We start from the raw sequence: 23,304 nt of genomic DNA, 5'->3' as shown, positions 1-23,304 counted from the left end.
GTAGAATGCAAATGGAAATACGGATGTATTCTTGGCCCAGACTCTGACTCTAATCCCTCCACTAATGAGCGACTGGAAGGATGGAGCTGGTGTTGATAACAGAGCAGAATCCCCAGGAGGCTTGTTCCCTGAATCCCAGCAATGCCGAGACTTGGACATCTGAGAAGAACATAGTGTAATTCCCCAGCATGGCCGTAATGGTCCATAAACCAAGGATGGGGCAACAGCACATTAGGGGGAGTAAGAGGAAACCTAATTAAAGCAGAGCTCATGGAGCCAAATGCCAGGTTCCCTCTGAGCTTCAAGCTGCAAATGAAACTCTATTGGGGAATGTCATTTTAAATTAAAACACCCAAAGTCCTCTTCAATCTGTAGCATTTTTAGGAAGATCGGGAGATTTCCCAGCATTTCTACTTTCTAGATTTCTACTTTCCTAGATTCAGGGCAGAAAAGAGGCCACTTCCACCCCACACACCCCTGTGTTTGTGGAGCAGCAGCCTCTCTCTGCCCCTCCTGCAGTTTGCAAATAGAGAGACCCTCTCAGTCCCAGCTGTGCCCAGCGTAAATGGGGGAGGATGTTACTTATTTCCCTGCCTCCCGAGGGGGTGTGTGGGTGTGGAGATGAATCGGCTGATCTGTTTGTTCAGTGCTTTGAAGCTGGGAAGCCCAATGGCGGGGATGGGTGTTGCTAGTGAACAAGATGCAAATGTGACTAAACGTGCTTGTTTTGTCTCTGTGTGACATGGAGATGAGTGACCCTCTCCCGTGAACCCAACAGGAGCATTTCCTCTGGTTAAGGCCTCGCCTATGCAGTATGTTTTCAGCAGGGCGGGATTGGGTCCCCAGCCCACTGTCATTGGATCCCACTCTGGCAGCCGGGGTCTCTGGAATGGGATGCTCAGCCTGCTGTGTTTGTTTGCAGAGGGCCTGCGCGCATTGGGTTCAGGCGGGCTTTGCTTCCATCATGTCTTTGTACTCAATCTGTTTCCTTTCTCCAGTGCCTGCCAGGTTGGGCCCCTCCTGCATGCTGCGCTGTGAAGTTTCTCATTAGGGCATGTGCTTGCTCAGAACCGTAGTCAGGAGCCATGCCTAGGCGTGGGGAGTTTAAAGTGCTGGCTGCACTGGGAGCCCACATTTGGCTTAGGCTTAGTGATCTTTATGGAATACCAGGGGAGCCCAAGCTTTGCCCATCCAAGAGCTGCGCTGGCATCGTAGCATGAACCAAGGGCCACTCTTAGACCTGGTTTACACAGCTTTTGTACCGGAATAACTATTTCAGATGGGGTGATTTATTTTTATCAGAGTGGTTATATGGGCACAACCTCTTGTGTGGACGCTGTTATATTGGTATAAAGGTGCCTTATGCCAGTATAAATTATTCCCCTTCAGGGATAGCTATACTGGTATAAAACACCTCTCTATCAGTATAACTGTGTCCACACTAGGGGGCTGTACTGCTTTACCTATGCCAGTGTAGCTAAAGCAGTACAGCTTGTGTGTGTAGATAAGTTCATAATATGCATGAAATGAAGCCAACTGGAGCAACTCATTATTAATGAATGCTGCAGCCTATGGGGACAACAGGTTCCAGCATGCAATGCCCCATCTGTAACTGAACAGCCTGGCCTGAGGTCTCTACCAGCTCCATCTCTGTATTGGAGCTGAGGATGGCTGAGGACTGTGTTGTGAACCCCATCAGCAGCATTTGGACTGCACTTTGCCTGTTGGGTCGAGCAGATTTCAGATGTCCTTGTGTTTTGTCTTCAGGGGGTCACAGTTCTGTCCATCCTGTGGATCAGCCCCAATATCCAGTAGAACCAGTTAGAAACAAAGGCAAATCCTTCCTCCTGGCAGCAACAGCTGTGTGCCATGTTCTTGAATCCCCTTCCTGTGCCACCTTCATGTCATGCAAGTGTTGCTCCCCTCCTGAGGAAGCTGGGTTTCTGCTATGGGGTCAGCTCTTTTGCTCACTACTGGAGCAGCCAGCCAGCCAGAGAACAAAGGAAACGTAGAGCTTGTCTACACTACGCAGCTTTTAGAGACAAGGCTGTGTCGACACAGCCTTGTCACTAAAAGTCAGCGTGTGTGAATGCTCTTTTGTGGTATTTTTGTCAGCACTTTTGCCGACAAAATACTTCCAGCCCCACGAGCGGCATAAGCTTTGTCGGCATGAGAATGCTCCTGCCGACAAAGCTGCATTCACACTGCTGCTTGCTTCAGCAAAACTTTCGTCTTTCGCGGGGGGCTTTTTAAAGTACCCCTGAAAAACAAAAGTGTTGGCGACAACTGTGCAGTGTAGACATACCCTTAGTCGCAGGCTCTCTTTCTTCCTTCTCAGCCTGTGGAAGAAATAAGTAGATTAGCAAATTTTTGTTTGCTTGTTTATGTTTAGGCTTGATAGAATTTGATTTTTTTAAAATAATTTCAACAGATAATATGGATGTCTAATTTTTTTTTCTATTTTATCTATTTAAATTTTCACAGTTGCAGGAAATTATGGGGTGGGGGTCGGACAACAAAGCAGGTCACTCAATAATTATTTAATGACAGTAGATATTGATTTCAAAAAGTAAAAGCTTTGTAACCATTAAAACACAAAATATCAACATCACATGTCAAAATATACAAAGTAAATAGCCTTCCATCAAACCCAATACGTTCTCACACAGCATTTCTCTCACTTTGTCATGGGTCTGCAGCTGTGGGAGGGAGGCCATTTTATTTAGAGAGACATTTGTTGTTGCCTTCTTTGGTGCTTGTAGAGTGGGTGAGCGAGCTAGCTGGTGCCATTGTCAGGCACGAACAGGTCCCAGTGGGCATGGAACATAACGGTACAACTATGTTGAGGTATTTAATGCCTATTTTGCTTCAGTCTTCACTAAAAAGGTTAATGGTGCCAGATACTAAATGCAATTAATATTAACAACAAGGGGAAAGGAAAGCAAAGCAAACCAAAATCAGGAAGGAACACATTAAAGACTATTTAGATAAGTGAGACGTATTCAAATCAGCAGGGCCTGATGAAATTCATATGAGGGTGTTTAAGGAACTAGCTGAAGCAATCTCAAAACCATTAGCAACTATCTTTGAGAACTTCTGGAGGACAGGTGAGGTCCCAGAAGACTAGAGAAGGGGAAACATAGTACCGATCTTTAAAAAGAGGAACAGAGAGGACTGGGGAATTATAGATCAGTCAGCCTAACTTTGATACCTGGAAAGATATTGGAACAAATTATTAAACAATCAAGTTGTAAGCACCTGGAGGATAACAAGGTGATAAACAATAGCCAACATGGATTTGTCAAAAACAAATCATGCCAAACCAACCTAATTTACTTCTTTGTCAGGGTTCCTAACCTAATGGATGGAAGCTGTAGATGTGATATAATCTTGATTTCAGTAAGACTTTTGACACAGTCCCACATGACATTCTTATAAGCAAACTAGGGAAATGTGGTCCAGATAAAATTACTATAAGGAGGGAGCACAACTGGTTGAAAGATTGTATTCAAAGAGTAGTTATCAATGATTTGCTGTCAGACCCAGTACTGACCTCTGCAGGACCCCACCAGAGATGCCCCACAAGTCTATTTAATATATTTATTAATGACTTGGATGATAGAGTGGAGAGTGTGCTTATGAAATTTGCAGATGACACCAAGCTGAGAGGAGTTGCAAGCACTTTAGAGGGCAGGATTAGAATTCAAAATGATCTTGACAAATTGGAGAATTGGTCTGAATTCAACAAGATTAAATTCAATAAAGACGAGTGCAAAGTACTTCACTTAGGAAGGAAAAATCAAAGCTACAAAAATGGGGAATAACTGGCGAGGTGGTCAGACTGCTTAAAGGGATCTGGGGGTTACAGTGGATCACAAATTGAATATGAGTCAACAATGTAATGCAGTTGTGAAAAAGACTAATATCATTCTGGGGTGCATTAACAGGAGTGTTGTATGTGGGAGGTAATTGTTTTGCTCTCCTTGGCACTGGTGAGGTCTCAGCTGGAGTACAGTGTCCAGTTCTGGGTGCCACACTTTAGGAAAGTTGTACACAAATAGGAGAGAGTCCAGAAGAGAGCAACAAAATAAGAGATTTAGAAACGTTAACCTTTCCTCATAGGTCAAAAAAACAACTGAGCATGTTTAGCTTTGAGAAAAGAAGACTGATGGAGAGACCTGATAAGTCTTCAAATATGTTAAGGGCCGTTATAAAGAGGATGGTGATCCATTGTTCTCCATGTCTGCTGGTGGTAGGACAAGAAGTAATGGACTTAATCTGTAACAAGGGACATTTAGGTTAGATATAGGAAAAAACGTTCTATGTATCAGTGTAGTTAAACTCTGGAATAGACTTCCAAGGGAGGTTGTGGAATCCAGTGATGGGGATTCAGAGGTTTTTGAAAACAGGTAGAACAAACCCCTACCAGGGACGGTCTAGGATTAATTGGTCCTGCCACAGTGCAGGGGGCTGGTTTTGATGACTTCTTGAGGTCCCTTTCAGCCCTACGTTTCTATGAGTCTATCTACAGGAGCAGTGTGCCTGTACTTAAGAGTCTCGAAGAGAAGGGAGGCTTAAGTGGTATTGAAGGAATGTGCAGATGAATGCTTGTGCCCCATAAAGTCAGTAAAAGTCTTAATAGAACTCTAGGGCCAGCAGCTGGATCCACTGTTCATACATGGTAATGGCAGCGTCTTAACAAGGTACCAGTTTGCCCTGGTACTGAGAAAAAACATACGCTACAGTTTCCAGAGGTAAAAGACCTGGGATTTTGGTAATGAACCTTGAGCCCATGGGATAGGGTGAGACCTAATAGGGTGAGGTCCCTACCCATCTTTCTACACCCTCAGAGCGAGTTGAGTCCTGGGGGGAGGCTGAGGAGCATCTGGCCTCATTTTGCTGCTGTATCCAGATGGATTCAGAGTCTGACAAAGGGGAAGTTTCTGGTCTGTAGGCACTTGAGGCTTTCTAAGCCTAGCAGCCTTCGGTCCCTGTGGACATGGACATTGGTGTGATGAGATCTGTCTGTACTGCTCTGGTTCTTTAGTGGAAAATCAGAGATTGCGAAGCATTACAGAGAGGTAAGTGATTCCCTGGCTCACCCTGTGCAGAGTGGAGCTGGGAGTGTGTCTGGCTGAAGGGATGGGCAGATGGACAGGGCTGATACTGAGGAGGATGTTGATGTTATAAGACAGAGGTGAATCTGCCTGTAGTTCTGGCAGATTGTCAGGAGCTGAGTGTCACTCAGCTGCTGTCCTGGCTCAGAGCTCTTCTCTTGGAGCTGTTTGCACAGACTCTGGCCTGAAGAAGCCAGGATGGAATTACCAGCACATTAGTGGGGTGTGTCATTAGAAGGCCCTTACTCTGGGGCCCTGTGTGGGGAAGGCCACATGGCCCATCAACCCTCTTGTATGGGGGTCTGTGACCCTTGGCCTCGACAGATCTATCTGAACTGAAGGAGCCAGTTGAGTGCTTGTTGTCATACTGACTGCACAGTGCTGGTCCCATGTGTGCTTAATATCTTCTCCCTGTGCTGTCCAGTAACCACTCTCCACACTCAGTACCTCCTGCTGGTTCTGCCAGTTGCTCTTGGTTAGGCGTTGATTAGGCAGATGGTGAGGCAACATGGACTAAAATGCCAACAATACCCATGTGGTACCTGGCTCTACAAACCTTCACACGAGCTCTCCAAAGGCCTGGCCTAGATCAGCAAGTGGACGAAGAGCTGGATGAAAGCTGAATCCAGGAAAGACGGAGGTGATTGTGATGCATTTACCCACAGTGCCTCGGATGAATCACTGCCATCTGCTTACAGTGTGAGAATGCCTTGTCTGTGCCCCCAGGGAAGCCCTCTCCACTTACTGGCTGCTGGCAACTCAGGTGCTCTATTCTGGGCTCCATAAGCCCTGCTCTTTCCCAATGCAGGCTAGCAAATTACACACCCAACTTTGTTACACTTGAGTGCCCAGTCCCTTATCTTCTGGATACCTGCAATGGTCACCATTTCACTGCCTCCAGGGAAGCAGTGAGCCCCAGTTCCCTGGTTTCACCTCAGTTCAACGCTCTCCTTACCTCAAGGCTCTTAGAGGTGTCTATAGTAAAACCAACTGGACACTTACTTAGCAGGGCTTGAGACAGGGATTCAAACAAAAACAAGAATAAGGGTTTAAAAACATAAGGTTACATGTAAAAGAAAAACAAAATGCAATTTGTAGCCTATGCTTGTTAACAAGTTACTTCCCTGTCTGATAAGGTATTTCTCTCCCAGGGGTTAGTTCTTACAGCGCTTGTCCAGTTTGAAAAGCTGGGGTCCACCTTTCATGAGGCACCCCCCCGGCAGAGTCTCTCTTCTGTAGTGGCTAATAACTGGTGCTCTTTCTTCATCTCTTACATAGTTACAGACTACTGTCTCTTACCCCAGGGGGTGCCCTTTATCAGAGACTTTTCTTGGGGGTGCTTGTGTCTCTGTAAATCCTCAAGCCTCCACCAGGCCCAGACTGAAAACAAAGTGCTGTCTCCACACGTGTTCACCACTCTCAACATTGATTGAATTAGCCCTGAGACCTGCCTCACTCAGGAGACAAGTTTTGCTTCAACAGTTTTGAACCCCAATATCCCATGTGTTATGTAACTCTACAGTTATTTCCTGTGCAAACATCTTGCAATACCCATGACAATCAGCTAGTTCTTAGCTTTCAGCAGAGGCTGCACATGACCCCTGCCGGTGAAATATTGAAGAAGCTGGTTGGACACCTGTGTATGCCTGTGTCACACTGATGTGGTGGGGAGAGGAGAAGCACTTGGAGGAATTTTCCACCTCTACGACATCGCCCTACTGAGGGCATCTACCCTCAGACCATTAAGGTAGGCCACAGCCTGGTGTCCGCCTAGATTCCTCACAGCTTCTAGATACCCAAATAGCTGTGATCATGAAAAATGCCCTCTTCTATCTCCACCTGTTAAGAAGACTAGCCCACCTTCTGTCAGATGCAGACTCAGCCTTGGTGGTCCAGGCTTGGTCTTGTAATTCCCTATATCTTGCAATAAAATTGCTGACCTTTAAAAAAGCCGTAATTAGTTCAGAAAGCAGCAGCCTGACTGCTCAGCAGCACCAGCCTCCAGGAGCCTATCAACCCAGTACTCCGCTCTCTGTTCTGGCTCGCCGCAGAATGCAGGGTCAAATTCAGGGGTTCAGTCCTCAACCTTAAAGTTTTTCATGGGATGGATCCAAGTTGCCTTGTCTATGCAGGAGACAGAATTTTCTCGGGGCTGGTCCAAGACTGGAACAAACTCCCCAGGAGCCAAAGACCATCACAAACCTCACCTCTTTCCTCTCCAAGCGTAAGGCACGCTTCTTCGACCTGCCTTCTCTAACATAAACACAGAGAGGCATGTACCTAAGGGGGGAAAGTGACCACCAGCACAACCCTACCAAAACAAAACATTTCAGCATATACAATTCTCCTTTTGGGAGAGGGCACCAATCATATAGATGTTAGCCACCTCACTTAATGCAGTTTATCTGGGAAGGTGCTCAGGGGCTACAGTGACATGATAGAATCAGAACCTCTATAGGATACCTGAGGGACCAGCTCGCCCTATGTTTTTATTTCCTGCAGTGGCAGCCACGTTCCACTGGTGCAGTGGAGCCATCGCCCTTAGGAGTGAAACTCCTGTGTTCAGGAGACTGAGCTTTGTCAGCAACTCGCCATTGGATCTGGATCCCGGGAGCGATCAGGATGAGCACAAACATCAGCACCTTCAGAGCAGAATGCCATTGCCACTTCGACCCAGCCTTCCCACAATAACACCGCAAGTGTTAGCCAGGTGCTCATATATCACTGTGGTGGGTTCCCTACAACAACTCAGAAGGAGGGAGGCTGTCCCGGGAGGCTGTCCCACGTGCGGTTTCTGTCACATGTGCTGGGCCTGACTGGAGAGTGCTGTTAGCAGCCCTGACAGATGACGAACAGGGAAACCAGCTGCTTGGCAGCCAGTCCCATTTTGTAAAGGAAGAGACCATTGTCTGTAGGCAAAGGCTCCAAGCTGCAAAGAGCTGTGCTGGCCATGTGCCTGGCTGGAAGTGTGGAAATGAATAACAGTGCTGAGGGATGGATTCTGAAGGATTGCCTGAGGCTAAAGCCCTGGGCCTTTACTGTCTCACTGCATAATCCCTGGGGCTGTCCCATCCTCATAAGCTTCCGGGCCTGTCCTTTGAACAGGTGTGGGCACGGACAGTGGTTGCACAAGCTCCCCAATTGCCTCTCAGCCCCTACTCTGGCCCAAAGCAGCCCCAGCTAGCAGGGAGAGGGTATGTCACTATTTTCAGCCCTTAGTCTCACTGCTGGGACATTCAGCAAGGGGCGAGGGGGAATGTGGTTTTTGCGATTCGGACCGCTGGGAACTGGACTGAGACTCAACTCCTGTCACGTATCCAGGGACACCAAGTGGCTGCAAGAGGGTGATGATTTCTAGCCACTACTGACTCAGGCTGCATTTAAACAGATGAACTCCAGATGAAAGGTTCCATTCCCCAACCTCTCTGAGCCAGTCAACCTCCTGACCTGTGGCTTGATTGTAGCTGGAGCTCTAAAGGTGAAAAGCTCTTTTCTGTTCCCTGACCTTGAATCTGAACCAGCCAGTAAGCCTGATGGGGGGCTGGATTTGAACTGGCAAACAGAGCTGGAAAGAGACTCCCTGCTAGTTGCTTTCTGTGACTCCCGCAGCGGACGGACGTGTTACCTAGCTTAATGTACAAATCCTGGAACGCATCTGCCTATAATGGAATCAAATAAACAAGTTAATTCAAAGCAAATCAACATCCCCCCTGCCACGCACAGACACAGATCCTTCTCTGTAAACAGGATCCTAGCTGGCTGCCTTTTCCCCCATCGCTTTTCATGCAGGCTGTCTTGTTCCATTTTTATTTGCCTTTTGCAGGATAGGTGCTGGCCCCATGTGATGAGCACATCTCACAACTTTTATTCCTAACAGCAACATTCATCTCTTTTTTGAAAAGTCCATTCATATGGGTGTTTTAACTGCATGTAACCCTTCTGCCCATCAGAGTTGGCAGCAACAAGGGCCGGGTTCAGTATCTAGGGTTCCGTTCCAATACCACCATGCAAAACCAGCTTGAGCCCCCAACCAGTGACCTGGGACAAATATATACCACCACCACCACCCCCGGCGCCTCCAAGAGGCAATACTTCCCCTCTCGCAAGCACAGAGACTGAGTGTAGCAAAAGCCTTTTAATAACAGAGAGAAACAATGTGGCATTATGTTGGGGAAACACCACCAACAGGAATCATAACACAACCCATGAGCAAAAACCCACCCCAAGCAAATTGGGCTGTGTCCTCTCTCTTTGGTTCTTGCTTGAGTCCAGCAACCCAAAAGTCACCCAAAGTTCCAAAAGTCCAGCAACTCCAAAGTCTCTGTCCTTGTTGAGTCCAGAGTTCAAAAGTTCATCTGCAGAGTTTTAACACCCCCTCCCCCCGAGCCTGTGTGGAAATCAGGGGTGGGGTGGAATAAAGGGTTACCTACGTGCTCTGACAGCCAACTGCCCCACCTCTCCGTGGGTTTCTGCTACAGCTTTCATTACCAGCAGCCGCTCCTCTTCAGTAGCCATCCTGCAAGCCACTCATCAATATATTTTCAGGCCCCCTACTACTTAACACAGTACTCAGTGATTTCAGCTCATAGTAGGGGAGCCCCAGTGCTGGTACACCATTAGCCCAAAAATGAATTCAGCTCTGCAATCTGTAACCAGACTCCTAGTAAAATCAAAATTAGCTCTGCTATTACACAGTAGAGAAATAAGATGGTACAGTTGCCATTTAAAACCCTCAGAAGGGGCACAAAGTACAAATACCTGTCCCCAGCCTTTTTCCCTTTGCTGAGTTTTGGAACCCATGTCTCTTGCCTAGCTCCTTAGTTGATGGTGAGTCCCTCCATCATAGCAAAAAGCCAAATACAGTTCCACTGTCCTTGATTCGCATAATCAGGATAATAACACTTTATACTTCCTGCCCCGATAACAGAGAAACTGGGGATTCCACAGCAGCCAAAGTGATCATCTAGGTGGGGTGGGTGTGCCTATGCAAATGAGATCAGCCCCTGAAGTTCTTTTCCACAACCTGCCACAACTCACCACCAGATGTCAGGGTAGAGCTCATCCTGACTCTGCTTACATACACAAATTGGTGTTTCTGAAAATCCCTGGAGTTGTCCCTCAAAACAAGAGGTCATATGCCAGACAGAGGAAAGAGCATGGCCACTCCCTACTTGTGGCACGTGTGCTTCCTCCCTCAAGGATGATAGGTGCTCAGTATGTTTTGAAGTACAGGGGCTATAGTTTCTATTAGTTCATGTCACTGGCCTGGTCCTCTGTGCTGCTATCCAGAGAGCCCCTGCTGCCCAGGGCTGAAATTGCTCTACAATGAACCTATTACCAAGGCAGTGGGTGTCATCATGCTTGCTTCATGAGATCTCAGAGTGTCCCTTCTTTTGGGGTGCTCCCATATATACTCTAGAAGCTTTTAGAGTTCTGGCCACACATGGCCAGAGTAGGTCATTTATGGATAATAAGAAGGCGCAGATGTCTGTTGTTAGACCTCCAGGCACTTGCCATTGTGTGTGAAGCTCCCAGGAATGTCATATGGCTTCCAGCTCTTCCCTTGTCACCCAGATGGCCTTATTGGAAACATATGGCCTCATCTTAATGACACCTATGAGAGATGTGGGAACATTGGATGGGCTTTTCCCAAAAGGGCTGTGTTAGCAAACTGGGGCATTCATACCTGTGTGCAGAACATCCCCCCTGTTCTGAGATCTGCAGGCTAGCCATGCCATGGCTTCTGTGGGAGATCAGGGCTGGGTAGGACTGTATGAATTTCTCATGGGAGATGCTTGGAGAGACTGAAGGGGAACACTAGAAGAATAGCAAAAATGCATATTTATGTAGATGTGTCAAAAAAAACTGAGGGAAAGATTTCAAGAACAAACACTGCTTGGAAGGGCCAGCATGTTGGTGTCTTGATATAGACTCAGTCCTGGCTGGTCTTCTACTGTCTGTATGCCACTGGCTGCTCCTCACCATGGGAGAGTCTAGCTGGCCGCAGCTCTCTTGAGCGCTGTACTGTCACATAGGGCTCCCAACTTCACTGTTGCTCTCTGTATGAAATGAGATGGAGGCAAGAAGCCGAGCCTAGACTGGATGTTAAGGGACGTGCTGACTGTGACATTGGATGTGGGGACTGGATGTTGTGGGACCCCAACTTGGCTTTATATTTCATCACCCAGCGCTCATGGAAAGAACAAATTGTAATTTGTTTACATAGATTTATGAAAACCAGATCCTAGTGCTCAGCCCAAGTGCTGGGAGCACCTCATGGATCTGAAAACTCACAATCCTTAAAAAATCACATTAAACTACTTAAAGGGAAATAAAAACTGGATGTGGGCCTTTGTGCTGCTTCATGAAAAAGGCCTAAAATGTGTTGTTAAAATATTTTTTTTTATTTTTACCTTAGAAATTCATTAGAGGTTTTGTCTGCCCTGAAAGATGCAATGGCCTTGTCTCTTTCTAGTCTTTTTCCTAACATTTCCCACTATTCACACTTCTGGTGAGTTCCACCAGTGGTAGCAAAGTTTGCAGCTGTAGTGTAGACAAGACTCTCAGGGCTGTTGGCATTTTACCACAGTGTCAACAATGTTGTGCTTTTAAAACACTGAGGTTCCCAAAATTACTAACACAAGGGGAGGGGAACCTAGAGTAGACAAGGATTTGGTCATCTGTTTCCCCCAAGGGATTGAGCTGAAATGGAGACGCCCAGCTAGGTATTTCCTCACATTGTGAATGCTGTCACCCATGTCTCCTTCTGAACCCTCCTAGTGGCCTCTTGCACAGAAACAAGAGAACATTTGCTCCTAATCATGCTCTGGGTCCTTCTGAAATGCTAATCATGCTCTGGGTCCAACTTCAAACCAAGTCCATCTATTCTTGCTAAGGACCACAGCCTTGGTAACACCACCTCATTGTCAACCACAGCCACAGGCTTCATAGCATAAGCACAGACATGCTGCCTTCATCCATAGCCAGGAGGAGATCATCAACCAACAGTACTAGTGCCATTTCTGTCCCTTACCCAGGTCTAAGCACAGACAGACCATCTTAGGGGAATCTGAAGATTGCAGATATTGCCACAAGAATCCTCAAGAATCTTTCTTTAGAGATTAGATACCTGACAATAGCAGGCAAGATCATTAGCATCAAGAGTTGGTTTCTTGTGTTAAGGTCTCACGAGAGCCTCCTAGAGGCCACCTGACACTAACATTCTTCTTGAACAAAGGGCCCACTGTCTTGCTGCTGGCCTTTAGCAGCCCAGAGGGAGCTGGTTCCATTACACATGTAGTGACCTGAAGCACCCCAGTGCCTTTTTGACCACAGCTACACTTTGAGCAGAGGTTTTCATTGACTTGGCTATAGTGATGCCCTGGTCTCCTTCCTGAGTGGTTACAGTTAACTCAGAACCCCGCAATGTGTGTGAGTAATTAAAATGACTACTTCAGACCTGCATTAATTTGCATTACTCAACACTGAATCCCATCTGCCCTGGTGCTGCCCATTCACCTACCTTTGTGAGGTCTCTGAGGAGTTTCTCACCATCCTCTGTAGTTCTGCGTAACCTAAGTAATTCTGAGTTAACTACAAGTGCTGCTGCCTCTTTGTTCATTTCCTTTCCCAGATCAATGATAAATACATTTAAACAACAGTCCCAGCATAGAACCTCGGGGCACTCCACTGTTAAGCCTTTGCCATGCTGAAAATTGACCAATTATTCTGACTCTGTTTTCTGTCACTTAGCCAGTTTCTGGTCTGTGACAGAACTTAACCTCTCACTTTGTGATTACTCAGTTTAATGGCCTCTTGTGAGGAACTTTGTCAAAGTCTTTTTGAAAGTCCAGATAAACTGTGTTAACCAGCTCTCCATTAGCCACTCTTTTGCTGACATGCTCACAGGATTCTAGCAGCTTAGAGAGGCATGCTTTTTCTTTACAGAGGCCCTGCCGTTTTTCCCTATCATGTCCACCTCTGCAATTTACAAATCTATTTTTAATTACCAACTCAGCCAGTTTACAAAGTACTGACGTAAAGCTCACCGGTTTGTAATTCCTTGGATCGCCTAGTGGTTTTTTTTTAAAGATCAGTACAGACGCTCCCCGGGTTATGCAAGACCCGACTTATGCAAATCCGCACTTACGGAAAAAAATCCATAAGCTAGAAATAGGAGTTTTTTTGTTGTTGGTTTTTTTTTTTGTGTAATATGTTCCCGACTTACACAAAATTCGAGTTACGCAAGGCGTTCCAGAAGGGAACGATTGCGTAAGTTGGGGAGCATCTGTACAGCATTTGCTATGCTTCAGCCCTCCCAGTATAGAAGCTGATTTTAATGAAAGAATGCATATTTTCATTAGCAACTCAGTCACTTCATTCTCCAGTTCCTGCAAAAAAACCCCAAACCCTCTTGGGTGAATGCCATCTGGGCCTGCAGACTTCTGGCTTTATAATAAATCTGTTTCTTCATAGATTCATAGAGTTTAAGTCCAGAATGGACCATTAGATCATCTAGTCTGACCTCATGTACATCACAGGCCATCAAATTTCACCAAGTTATTCCTATATTGAGCCAAATAAATTATGTTTGACTAAAACATATCTTCCAGAAAGGCATTCAGTCTTGATCTGAAATCACAGAATATGGAGGATCTGCCACTTCCTTGGTAGTTTCTTTACAACAGTTTGCTCACTATTTAAAATTTTGTGCCTTATTATTTCTAACTTTGTCTGGCTTCAGCTTCCAGCCATTGGTTCTTGTTATGCCTTTCTCCAATAAATGTAAGTACACTTTGATACCTGGAGTCTTCTCCCCATGAAGGTACTTCTATGCTGTAATCAAGTCATATGCTGACAAAGGCAGCGTGCTCCTGGTGGGTTGGTGTTGTTGGTCAGCAGAGGGGAGCCAGCATGACAGCAAAGGTTTGTGATAGGAGCAGTGGGAGATGTTAACCCAAGAGCTGCTGGATGCAAGAAGCTCTGTGCTGGGGACCAGAATGCCTCTGCGATGGGCAGTAAGGAGCATGGCCTTGGAAGTTGGGAGCAGATTTGTACTCTCCCTGCTTGGCTTCTGCAAAATGCCCAAACCCATGAACCCCCAAAGCTGTAAATGCACCAGTGGGAGTTTGGTCCCTGTAAAGTTTCCCTCATTCATGACTTTTATGGGCTGTGTGTTTTGTTTATTTCCTTGGCCCAGCTCCTCTCCAGGCCAAGTCTCTGATCTTGTCAGTGCCCAGGACTCAGGTAGGGTTGAGGACTCATTCCCCAAGGAAGCTCCCATAGTGAGAGGAACTTACATAGAGACACTTGTGTCTGGAGTGAAAAGGGTAGATAAGAGGAGCTACAGGATTTTCCTCCATCAGCATGGTCCCATCTGATATAGGCATCCCCCACTGTAGTGATGGAGCTGGTTCCTAGAGGCTCAGGGCTTTCCTTATGCTAGGAGAGAATTACTTTATTTCATGAATGATTTATCAGAGGGTGAGTGGCTTGTACTGGGCTAACAGGGGGAGGGATAGCTCAGTGGTTTGAGCATTAGCCTGCTAAACCCAGGGTTGTGAGTTCAGTCCTTAAGGGGGCCATTTGGGATCTGGGGCAAAAATTGGGGATTGGTCCTGCTTTGAGCAGGGGGTTAGACTAGATGACCTCCTGAGGTCCCTTGCAACCCTGGTATTCTATGAACTCAGCAAGGCTGCACAAATGGTATGTATGACTGCAAACCCCCTCCAAGGATCAGGCTGCAGATGCTCCAAGATGCCACCTCACCTGACTCTGTACCAATCATCCAGTGGATGCAGGTGTTTGTGTATTAGCCCCAACTTGGGTTCCTTATTGGAATGCTTCCCTTTTTACAAGACATAAGAGAGATCAGGCTGGCCTAAGCAGCAGACTGACCAGCTCCAGAGGCAGCTCCCTTCTTCCTAGCAGATTTTAGGCTGCTCTTCTGCATAGCTGTCTCCAGAGCAATTAATTTAAAACAGGCACAAGCGAGAACATCAGTTGTAACAATGTGCCATTTTTGTCTGTTTGCAGGAGCTGGCATGTGCAAGTGTGACTGACTCAAAGATAACTAGCTTCTGGGCTGCTGGATTAAACTCTAGTACACCCCATATTATCCCATAGCACTGAATCTGTTCCCTGCCTCAGTAGGACTGTTGCAGGGCTGCTTCTTATTTGCTCTGCTACTGTGAGTGAGCAGTTAGTGCTGCTCTGTGTGTGCCTCTGCACAGATGCTCTGGCACACAGGTCTTAGGTCCAGAGAACTGTTTGTCTGGAGCACGTGGGATGAGAAGAACTGGGTCTCATGTTTGGTGCCCATCTGGTTGCTGTGGTATGGTCTTCCATTTCTCTGCTGGGCGTTGGACAGACAGGCAGGCAGGCAGACAGAAGGACCTGCATAGGGCTGGCACTGCAGGCGGAGAGGACAGTGAATAAGAGGCTGGGAGCAGCTGTTGCCTCTCCTTGCACGTTTCCCAGACTGGCTTTCTTGATTACTCTCAGCAGGTTCATCACCTGGCTGTACGGTGTTGGGGCATGGGGAATGGTTCCAGCATCATCTCTACTTCAGGTGTCCCCTGTGTTCATGGCATTCAAGCTGAGTGCACCAGAAGGGGAAGGGGGTTACCTCTGAGCATGGCCATGTGGGCAACAGGCTTTGTGTGACTGCCCAGGTGCTTGTGTGGCCAGGCAGGGGGTTTCTGTGACTGTTGCAGCCCATCAGGCTCAGTTCAGTCTGCAACCTCAGCCCTACTACAATCCATGCTGCAGCCTTCCTCGTGCCGCTGCAGTTTGCTCATCTCCTGGGGCTATGCTACCCTGCCCAGGGCCTGCAGGGACTCTGTAGCCCCCTGGTACTCACAGCAGCTGCATGCTTTCTTCAGAGCGTAAGACGTGGCTGCATGTGAAGTGTGGAAAGAAACCATTGTGCCCCCTGGGTTCGATGCCTTTATACTGAGATGTTTCCCAGGGAAGATGAGTGCAGCCTGCCAATTAGCATCCAAACATTTGTTTAGTGACAGAACCGGACTCTATTATTCTGTATTATATATTATATATTATATATATTATATATTCTGTATTATTCTGTATTCTGTATTAACTGTATTATTCTGGAGGGTGACAGGCTGCTACAACATGCAGAGATCTGAGCCAGGAAGTCCTGTGGGAGATGCATCAGGAGAGGCGCCAGGAGGTCGCTAGCATTGCGGTGAAATGGCAGGGTGGGCAGTGGTCTGGAGGGGGTGAAGAGCGAGCGCTGCTCACCCTGACTGGCAGACAGGAGGCTGGGGTTTCGAGCATAGCAGTGCGGGTTCGTATAGAACACACAGGGCGCAGCTGCAGGAGCACGGCATGGTCATCTGTAGTAAATATTCTTTTCCATAGAACTCAAGGAAGAATCGGCTCCCCCGTCTCCCAGCACACTGGGTCTTCACGCACTGTCCGGCGCTACCCAACTGGTAATACTCAGCTAACATCCAACGCTCTACCCAATGGGAATGGGCATGAACAGAGCAGCTCTGGACAACACGCAGCCTATCAAGAGCATATGCTGTCTCTCTGGGGTAAGACCTACTGGGCTGCCAGTATCTCTCAAGGGCCTCCTTGGGAGGGGCTGCATTTGCTGATGACACCAGAATGATAATCAGAGGGGTAGCAAATACACAGGAGGCCCAGATCATCTGCCTAGCACCTCATAGAGTGGAGGGGCTGCAGGCAGTACACTGGGATTCAGCTCTAGTGAGTGAGTGGAAAGTCCAACCCCAAGGAGAGGGAAGTAAGCAGCATGGAGAGAAACCTAGGGGTGGAGGAGGAGTCTGCGGCGAACAGCAAGTGCAGGAGATGGCTTGGGTGACAGGATATCAGTAAATGGAACCTATGCTCCTAGGAGCACAAAAACCAATAACGGGTGCATGCATGTGTGTGAACCGAGAGAAGGCATAGTGCTACTCACACTGCTCTGGAGCCAGCAGCGCCCTGGGATGGTGTTGCAGCTCTAAAGAGAGAGAGAAAGCTTGAGAAATAAAGTACGAATGCTGCAGGGATTGGAGAAGCCCCATTGCACAGGGATGGACTGAGGGAGCAAAATGCAGATGGTAGGGAAGAGAGAAGGCTTGGGGGACATGATAAATGCTCCCAGAGATAGTAACTTGGGATGGGAATTTCACACTCAGGACATTGGCTGAGTCAATTCTCTCTCAGTATAATCAGAGAGCAGGGATGCAGCAATTCTCTGCCCCCTGATTTGGCTGTGGATGTCTGATTTGTGTAACCTACAGGTGGTTATTTCTTTTGGCTGGCCCCCATAGGCCTAGTAAGGTGCAGAGGAGCAAGGCTGCTAGAGACAGCTTGTATGAGATTGCCGGGAGAGAACCCCACCCTGACACACCTAGGGAGGGTTCAAAGTGCCCTCTGCAGCTCCTAAATGGGGGCTCTCTCCTGTGGGCCTCCTGAGATGTGGGGTACAGAGTGTTCAGGTGGCGTCTAGCCGAATAGCTCCAGATTGTGGGCTGGCCGTGCCCTATTGCCCATTTGTTGCCAGCCAGCAGAGCCCAGCAGGCTTGGAGAGAGAGCCTGCTCCTTTTTCTGGTTTGAATAGTTTAACTATTTTGTTCTATCTTTAAAAACAAACACCTAGGACGTTCTTCACAGAAAATGCTGTTAAGGAAACGAGAAGGGCGCACAGTGAAACGTCTGGAAGTCAGGAAATGCCACAGTTAGGGCTTGTCTACATGGGGAAATTTACTGGTATAATTATATCTGCACTGGTATGACCCCCTGTGGGGGCACTCTTATTCCATTATGAGTGGCCTTTTCCCTGTTTAGCTTATACTGCTTCTAAAGTGACATTAGCTAAATCTGAAAAAGGCCAAGAAGCAATGGCCAGAATCACAGAAAAGGTAGACCCCTGGGCAGAGAATGACTCCCTCTCCCCACGGTTCTAGCAGAGCAATGGTCCAATCAGAGAGCATGTGCAGCAGTGCACAGCCACAGCTGCCCTGGTGCCTGGCCTGCCATGTGCAAGTCCTGCAGTTAGGGGGCAGTTGCTCGTGGGGCTTGGCTGTGCTGCTTCCATTCTGCCCTGGCTTTTTCCTTCACAGGGGCCAACCTGACAGAGAAAATCCGAAAGATAAAGATTGTCTTCACCCCCACGATCTGCAAACAGACGTGCCGGAGCGGCCGCTGCTACAACAGCTGTGAGAAAGGGGACACCACCACCCTGTACAGCCAGGGGGGCCAGAACCATGACCCTAAGTCTGGCTTCCGCATCTGTGAGTATCCCAGGGCTCCAGCCTCCTCCCTGCCTGGACTCCTCCTCGTGTCTCAACAGACTCAGGCCATGGCTTCTCCCTGATCTCAGAAGAATGTCTCACTCTCCCAATCAGGAGCTATTTCAGCTTCTCTGGGGGCCGACCTCACCCCCCCACACACACTTCCTCCCCTGGGAGGGGGAACCTCATCTCCACCCTACTCCTCCCATTCTGGGTGGGGGGAGAACGGGTTTCAGTCAGAGCCGCAGACAGGCCTCACAGTCTCGCTCCCAGTCAGGGCCAGCTTGCTGCTTTCATTGGCATCCAGTCTTGGGGCTGCTTTTCATCACCTAATTTCATCCCACCCTCTCCTTTCACTCATGTGGTAGCCAGGAGAGCTGGCTTCAGGTTGTGAGTTGTTTCAGTGAAAAGGGCTGCTGAAATCTTTCCTCTTGTTTCCTGGATGCTGGGATTGCCTGGGAATTTTCTGTGCCATCTAGTGAGTTGGGCAGACCGTCTGCCCCTCACACCAGGGATCCACTCAGGCTCCGGCCCCCTGGGTGGTGGGATAGGGCTTTTCATTTGCTAGCCTCGGCAATCCCATGGCAGTGAGATGAGCTGTTTCAGAAGCACAACAGTCCAAAACCAGGGGAGTTTGAGAGAAGCCCTTGCAGAGGTGGGGACTGAGCCAAGCAGGCGGTTTGTGTAAACTACCCCAATGCCCCAACACAGCTGGGTGTCTCTTCCCAAAGGCTGACTGAGTAGTCCCAAAATCTCCTGACTTGTAAGTGATTTCTAAGTGGTGTTCTTGGAGAATGGTGGGTGCCCATCTGCCAGGCACACAGCTTCACCCCAAGTCTAACGGGCCACCAGGGGACCTGAGGCAGGAATGTCTCATCGAGCCAGGAGAGAGAGTTGCCCATTGAGCTCCCCTGCCCCTTGGCTTATGAATAGTAACCCCCGCCAAACCAGGTTTCTTGGAAACTCTGATGCTGAGGGCAGGAATCATGCTAACTCCTCTCTGACTCCATTGTGTGCTGTTACATTAACCCCCAACCACCTCTAAGAGATCCTGCTGGTGCCAGCAGTATCACCCTGGCTCTGTGGGGCTTTGCAGAAGGGTGTGTGTGTGTCTGTCTGTCTCTGTCTCCCTCTCTCTCTCGGTCACCAGCCACAATGACAAAGCCCAAGGGAGAGCAGATCTTCCTCAGCCTCTGACTGAAAGAGACTTGCTCCATTCTGAGGTAAGGGAGGGTCTGTGGTTTCTCCTCTTGCTCTGGTTAGGGTGAACCCCAGGCTGCCACCAGGCTGCTTTCAAGAAACGAGGGGCCTGCTGCTGTGCTGGACCTGCTGCTTGGTTATTGCAAGGCTGCTGCCAGGCCAGGCCACTCATCTGGGATCCCAGGGCTGATGCTGGGCCACTCACTGGCCAGAGGGAGTAGCTAGGCTCCTCTGTTAAGCCGGTCTCTCTTTGCCTTACAGATTTCTGCCAGATCCCCTGCCTGAACGGAGGGCGCTGCGTAGGCAGGGATGAGTGCTGGTGCCCATCTAACTCCACAGGGAAGTTTTGCCACCTGCCAGTTCCAAAGCTGGAAAAAAAACAAGTGGGGAGAGTCCTGAAGACCCTGGCCAGTGGCTCCATGAAGCAGTCCATGTACACACTGCCTCTGTCCAACCAGCTTGGTGAGTGCAGGCCTGGGCCACCGACCCTTTCGGGCTGCCTGCACGTGTGGTTTAGAGAGCAGCCCTGACTGAGTATCTGGGCCCAACTACCCTCCAGAGCATGGGCTTGCAAAGCTAGTGCCAGGCTGCTTGTGCCCTGGAGACTAGAACATTTCTGGACAGGGGTGTGTGGAATTCATGGGGAAGGGGAGGAAGGTCTCTGGTCTGGGAGATAATAGCGGGGGAAGCAGTGGGGCTAGCTCTGGAGTCAGTGGAGGAAGGAGGTAAGGGGTTGGTCCCAGTGACAGTGGATCCCTTAACCCTGACACACTCTGTGCACTTTGGACAGCCCCCTCCCTCGCACTCACCCCACATTCCACACGTGAAGTATGGGATGGAGTGATTGTTATTAGATTAAAATATTGTGCCTGCCCTTCCCTCAAGCCTGGTGTCAGTTTTCTCCCAGGAAGCCCATGACCTCCCCACCTTGCTGCCAAACCCTTCAGGTCTCTCTCTCGCCCACGAGTGAGAACACACTTCTGAGCAGGTCCAGGTATCTTGGTATTCCAGTGGCTTCACCCTCTTCTCTCTGGACCAGTCAGTTATTAGAACGTGGGCTCTTTGGGAGGGCCCAGGAAGGGGTGCAAGCGCTCGAATGTGCATGTGGGAGCTTGTTGCGAGCACATGGTGTCAAGGCCGTGTGAGAGAGCGTGCAGATGAGCAAGTCCCGCGTGTACAAGGCCTCAGCCACCCAGAGGCAGCAGGACCTGAGTGTTGTGCCTTTTCCACGCTGTGAGAAGCACCCACAGGAATTAAACGCCACTGCTCTGTTGAGGCAATGCTCAGGGTAGGAATTTCAATGCACGGCTGTCAGGGAGTATCAGAGTTCAGGTGATCACAGTGCCATGGACGCAGCCACAAGGCTGAAACCAGTGGGAGCTGGGCATGTGCCTCTAAGTGTGGTCTGCATGAAGGCTGCCACGGGAACACTGGACTCTCCTGGCTCGTGCATTTAACCCCCACCCCCACCGTAGCGTGGCATTAACCCAGAGTGTTGCACTAAAGCACCGTCCTGTGGGTTCTTGACGAGCTTGTCTCAGGTTGCGCAGGAAGGCTCTTCGGGGTTTGCCCAGCTGGGAGACTAGGCAGACGTTTTCCTTCATGACACAGGTTTTCTCTGGATTTCCCCATGCGGTCGTCCCAGAGTGGCCCCAGCAGTCAGTGTCCCCTCCACAGTGACACACTGGCAAACGAGGAGCTGCTCCCAGTGCCAAGTAGGTCACCTGGGCAAGCGTAGCTGAATTGTCAGTGTTGGTCTAAACTCATCTTCCAGCTTCCTTAAACCCTTCCCTGGTGAACGTCCACATCAACCACCCACCAGAGGCCATTGTGCAGATCCACCAGGTGGCCAGGGTGAGGGGCGACTCGGGCCAATCGGAGGAGAACAGTGTGGAGGCTGTACTCATGTCTCAGCTACCTACTGGGCTACAGTACAGCTACAGCAATGGGAACAGCAACAGCATCACCAGAGAGAGCGGCCAGCAGCAGCGGCCCCCGGAGCTTATGGGGAGGTGTTTCCGGGAGACACTGCATGGACAGGTAAGGGCTGCACCTGTCCTGCTTTGGGGGAGGGGGTGTGTGGAGCCGTGAGGGTGTGTGAACATGAGTGCAGTCCATGTGGCGGAGTGCATATGCGGCGTGCTGGCATGCAGGCTGTGCGTGCAGAGTGCAGTGCCTTTGAGAGGTGCAGGTGCTGCATCCGTGTGCTGTGGGTGCAGCTGCAGTGATGTAGTGGATGCATGTGACCCAAAGACGGAGAAAGAGGGCATGCCAGTGGGACCTGGGGTCGCCGCCTGGACCCCGTCACGCCCTGTGCCTGTGTTGCTCAACCCTGACACCTCTCACATACAGTCTCCTTTGAATAGGTGCCCTATTTATAGAAACATTTACAGCAAGACTCTGATTCCTGGGTAGGAAATGTAGGAAAGTTCCCCTCAACCTCACACAGTAAGTGAAAGTCTGATTTTTATGGACAGTTACCTTCCTAAAAAGAAAAGGAGTACTAGTGGCACCTTAGAGACTAACCAGTTTATTTGAGCATAAGCTTTCGTGAGCTACAGCTCAGCTCACGAAAGCTTATGCTCACATAAACTGGTTAGTTTCTAAGGTGCCACAAGTACTCCTTTTCTTTTTGCGAATACAGACTAACACGGCTGCTACTCTGAAACCAGTTACCTTCCTGTGCATCTTGGTCAGATCTAGGGAAGCAAATGCTCCTGGCGAGTTGCCTAGCCCTTCTCCTGCACTGCCTGGATTTTATTATTTTACCTTTCCCTGTTGGAGATTTCTGGCCCCCAGTCTAACACCTGTGAATTCCCAGGGCTGAGCTCTGAGCGAGACCTATAGTCTGATGGACCAGGACTCTTCCTTCTCCCCCAACACCATGAATACAGCCCTTGCTCTCAATCTATTCCTGGGACCTTTCCCATCATTTGCTCTTTTCCATCCAAGACATTTTTAGCTGGATTTAATTCTCAGCAATTTCCTAAAGCAAAAATAAATGAGATCAGGCCCCAAACATTTGACATGTGAATACAGGGCTGGAAAAGCCCCATTCAGCTATGTGAAGATGGAGAGCTCTCTAAACCCAACCTCAGTCCCAGGGGACTCTCCCTCCGAGGGGCCAAGTTAAAGGAGGCCCCGTAAGAGATACGATGGTGCTCTCCTGCGACCCATAAATCTGCGGAGGGGAGCTCTGCAGTGGGAAGAGGGGCCACGCTTGCTGGGAACGTGCCTTGTTTAACTGGAGCTGTGGCTGAGCAGCCTGGGTGACGGCAAGGAGCCCAGGCAGGAAGCATTTGTCTCTTCTGTCTGGGTCTGAAGCAAAGGTGATTGGAATGTGAGCACTGGGCATGTGGCCATGTGTCAGATGGATGGGGGCCAGATTTGGCCTGTGGGCCGCGACATCTCAGCTCTAGTGGGGAAGCCTGTAATCCAGAGGGGGAAAGAGAATCATTAAGCAAACAAAAGCATTTTACCACAAGCTCCCCATGTGGGCTGGAGCTGTGCACCCATCTCGATGGGTAATCCCCGGGTGGCTCACTGGCCTTATCCCGGGCTTTGCTGGGTGATCATCTCTGGGTCATGCTCTGGTCTGTCTAGCACCCCCAGCTCCTCCAAGGGGGCAGTCCCAGGGAGGCTCGTGTTTTTCTGTCTGTTAGACTGTTTACTGTCTTAAACTGTGTCCCTGGCCCCGCTCTGTCCCTGCAGGGAGC

The 23,304-nt window shown here is 49.0% G+C and overlaps 1 protein-coding gene across 2 annotated transcripts in view; it reads left to right on the top strand.

The window, feature by feature from the left end:
- LTBP2 (latent transforming growth factor beta binding protein 2) overlaps positions 1 to 23,304 on the top strand; it is a 126,224-nt gene that overhangs the window by 34,690 nt on the left and 68,230 nt on the right. For both annotated transcript variants that reach the window (XM_073349171.1, XM_073349170.1), the window contains exons 4-7: positions 16,503 to 16,681; positions 18,218 to 18,388; positions 19,850 to 20,050; positions 21,363 to 21,628. In XM_073349171.1, the coding sequence (XP_073205272.1) occupies positions 16,503 to 16,681; positions 18,218 to 18,388; positions 19,850 to 20,050; positions 21,363 to 21,628 (817 nt within the window). The remainder of the gene's footprint in view (positions 1 to 16,502; positions 16,682 to 18,217; positions 18,389 to 19,849; positions 20,051 to 21,362; positions 21,629 to 23,304) is intronic.

This window comes from Lepidochelys kempii, chromosome 6 (assembly GCF_965140265.1).
Source record: "Lepidochelys kempii isolate rLepKem1 chromosome 6, rLepKem1.hap2, whole genome shotgun sequence".
NCBI lineage: Eukaryota > Metazoa > Chordata > Testudines > Cheloniidae > Lepidochelys > Lepidochelys kempii.
Note: the sequence above shows the minus strand (reverse complement) of the source record. Positions and strands in the feature narration are given on the sequence as shown.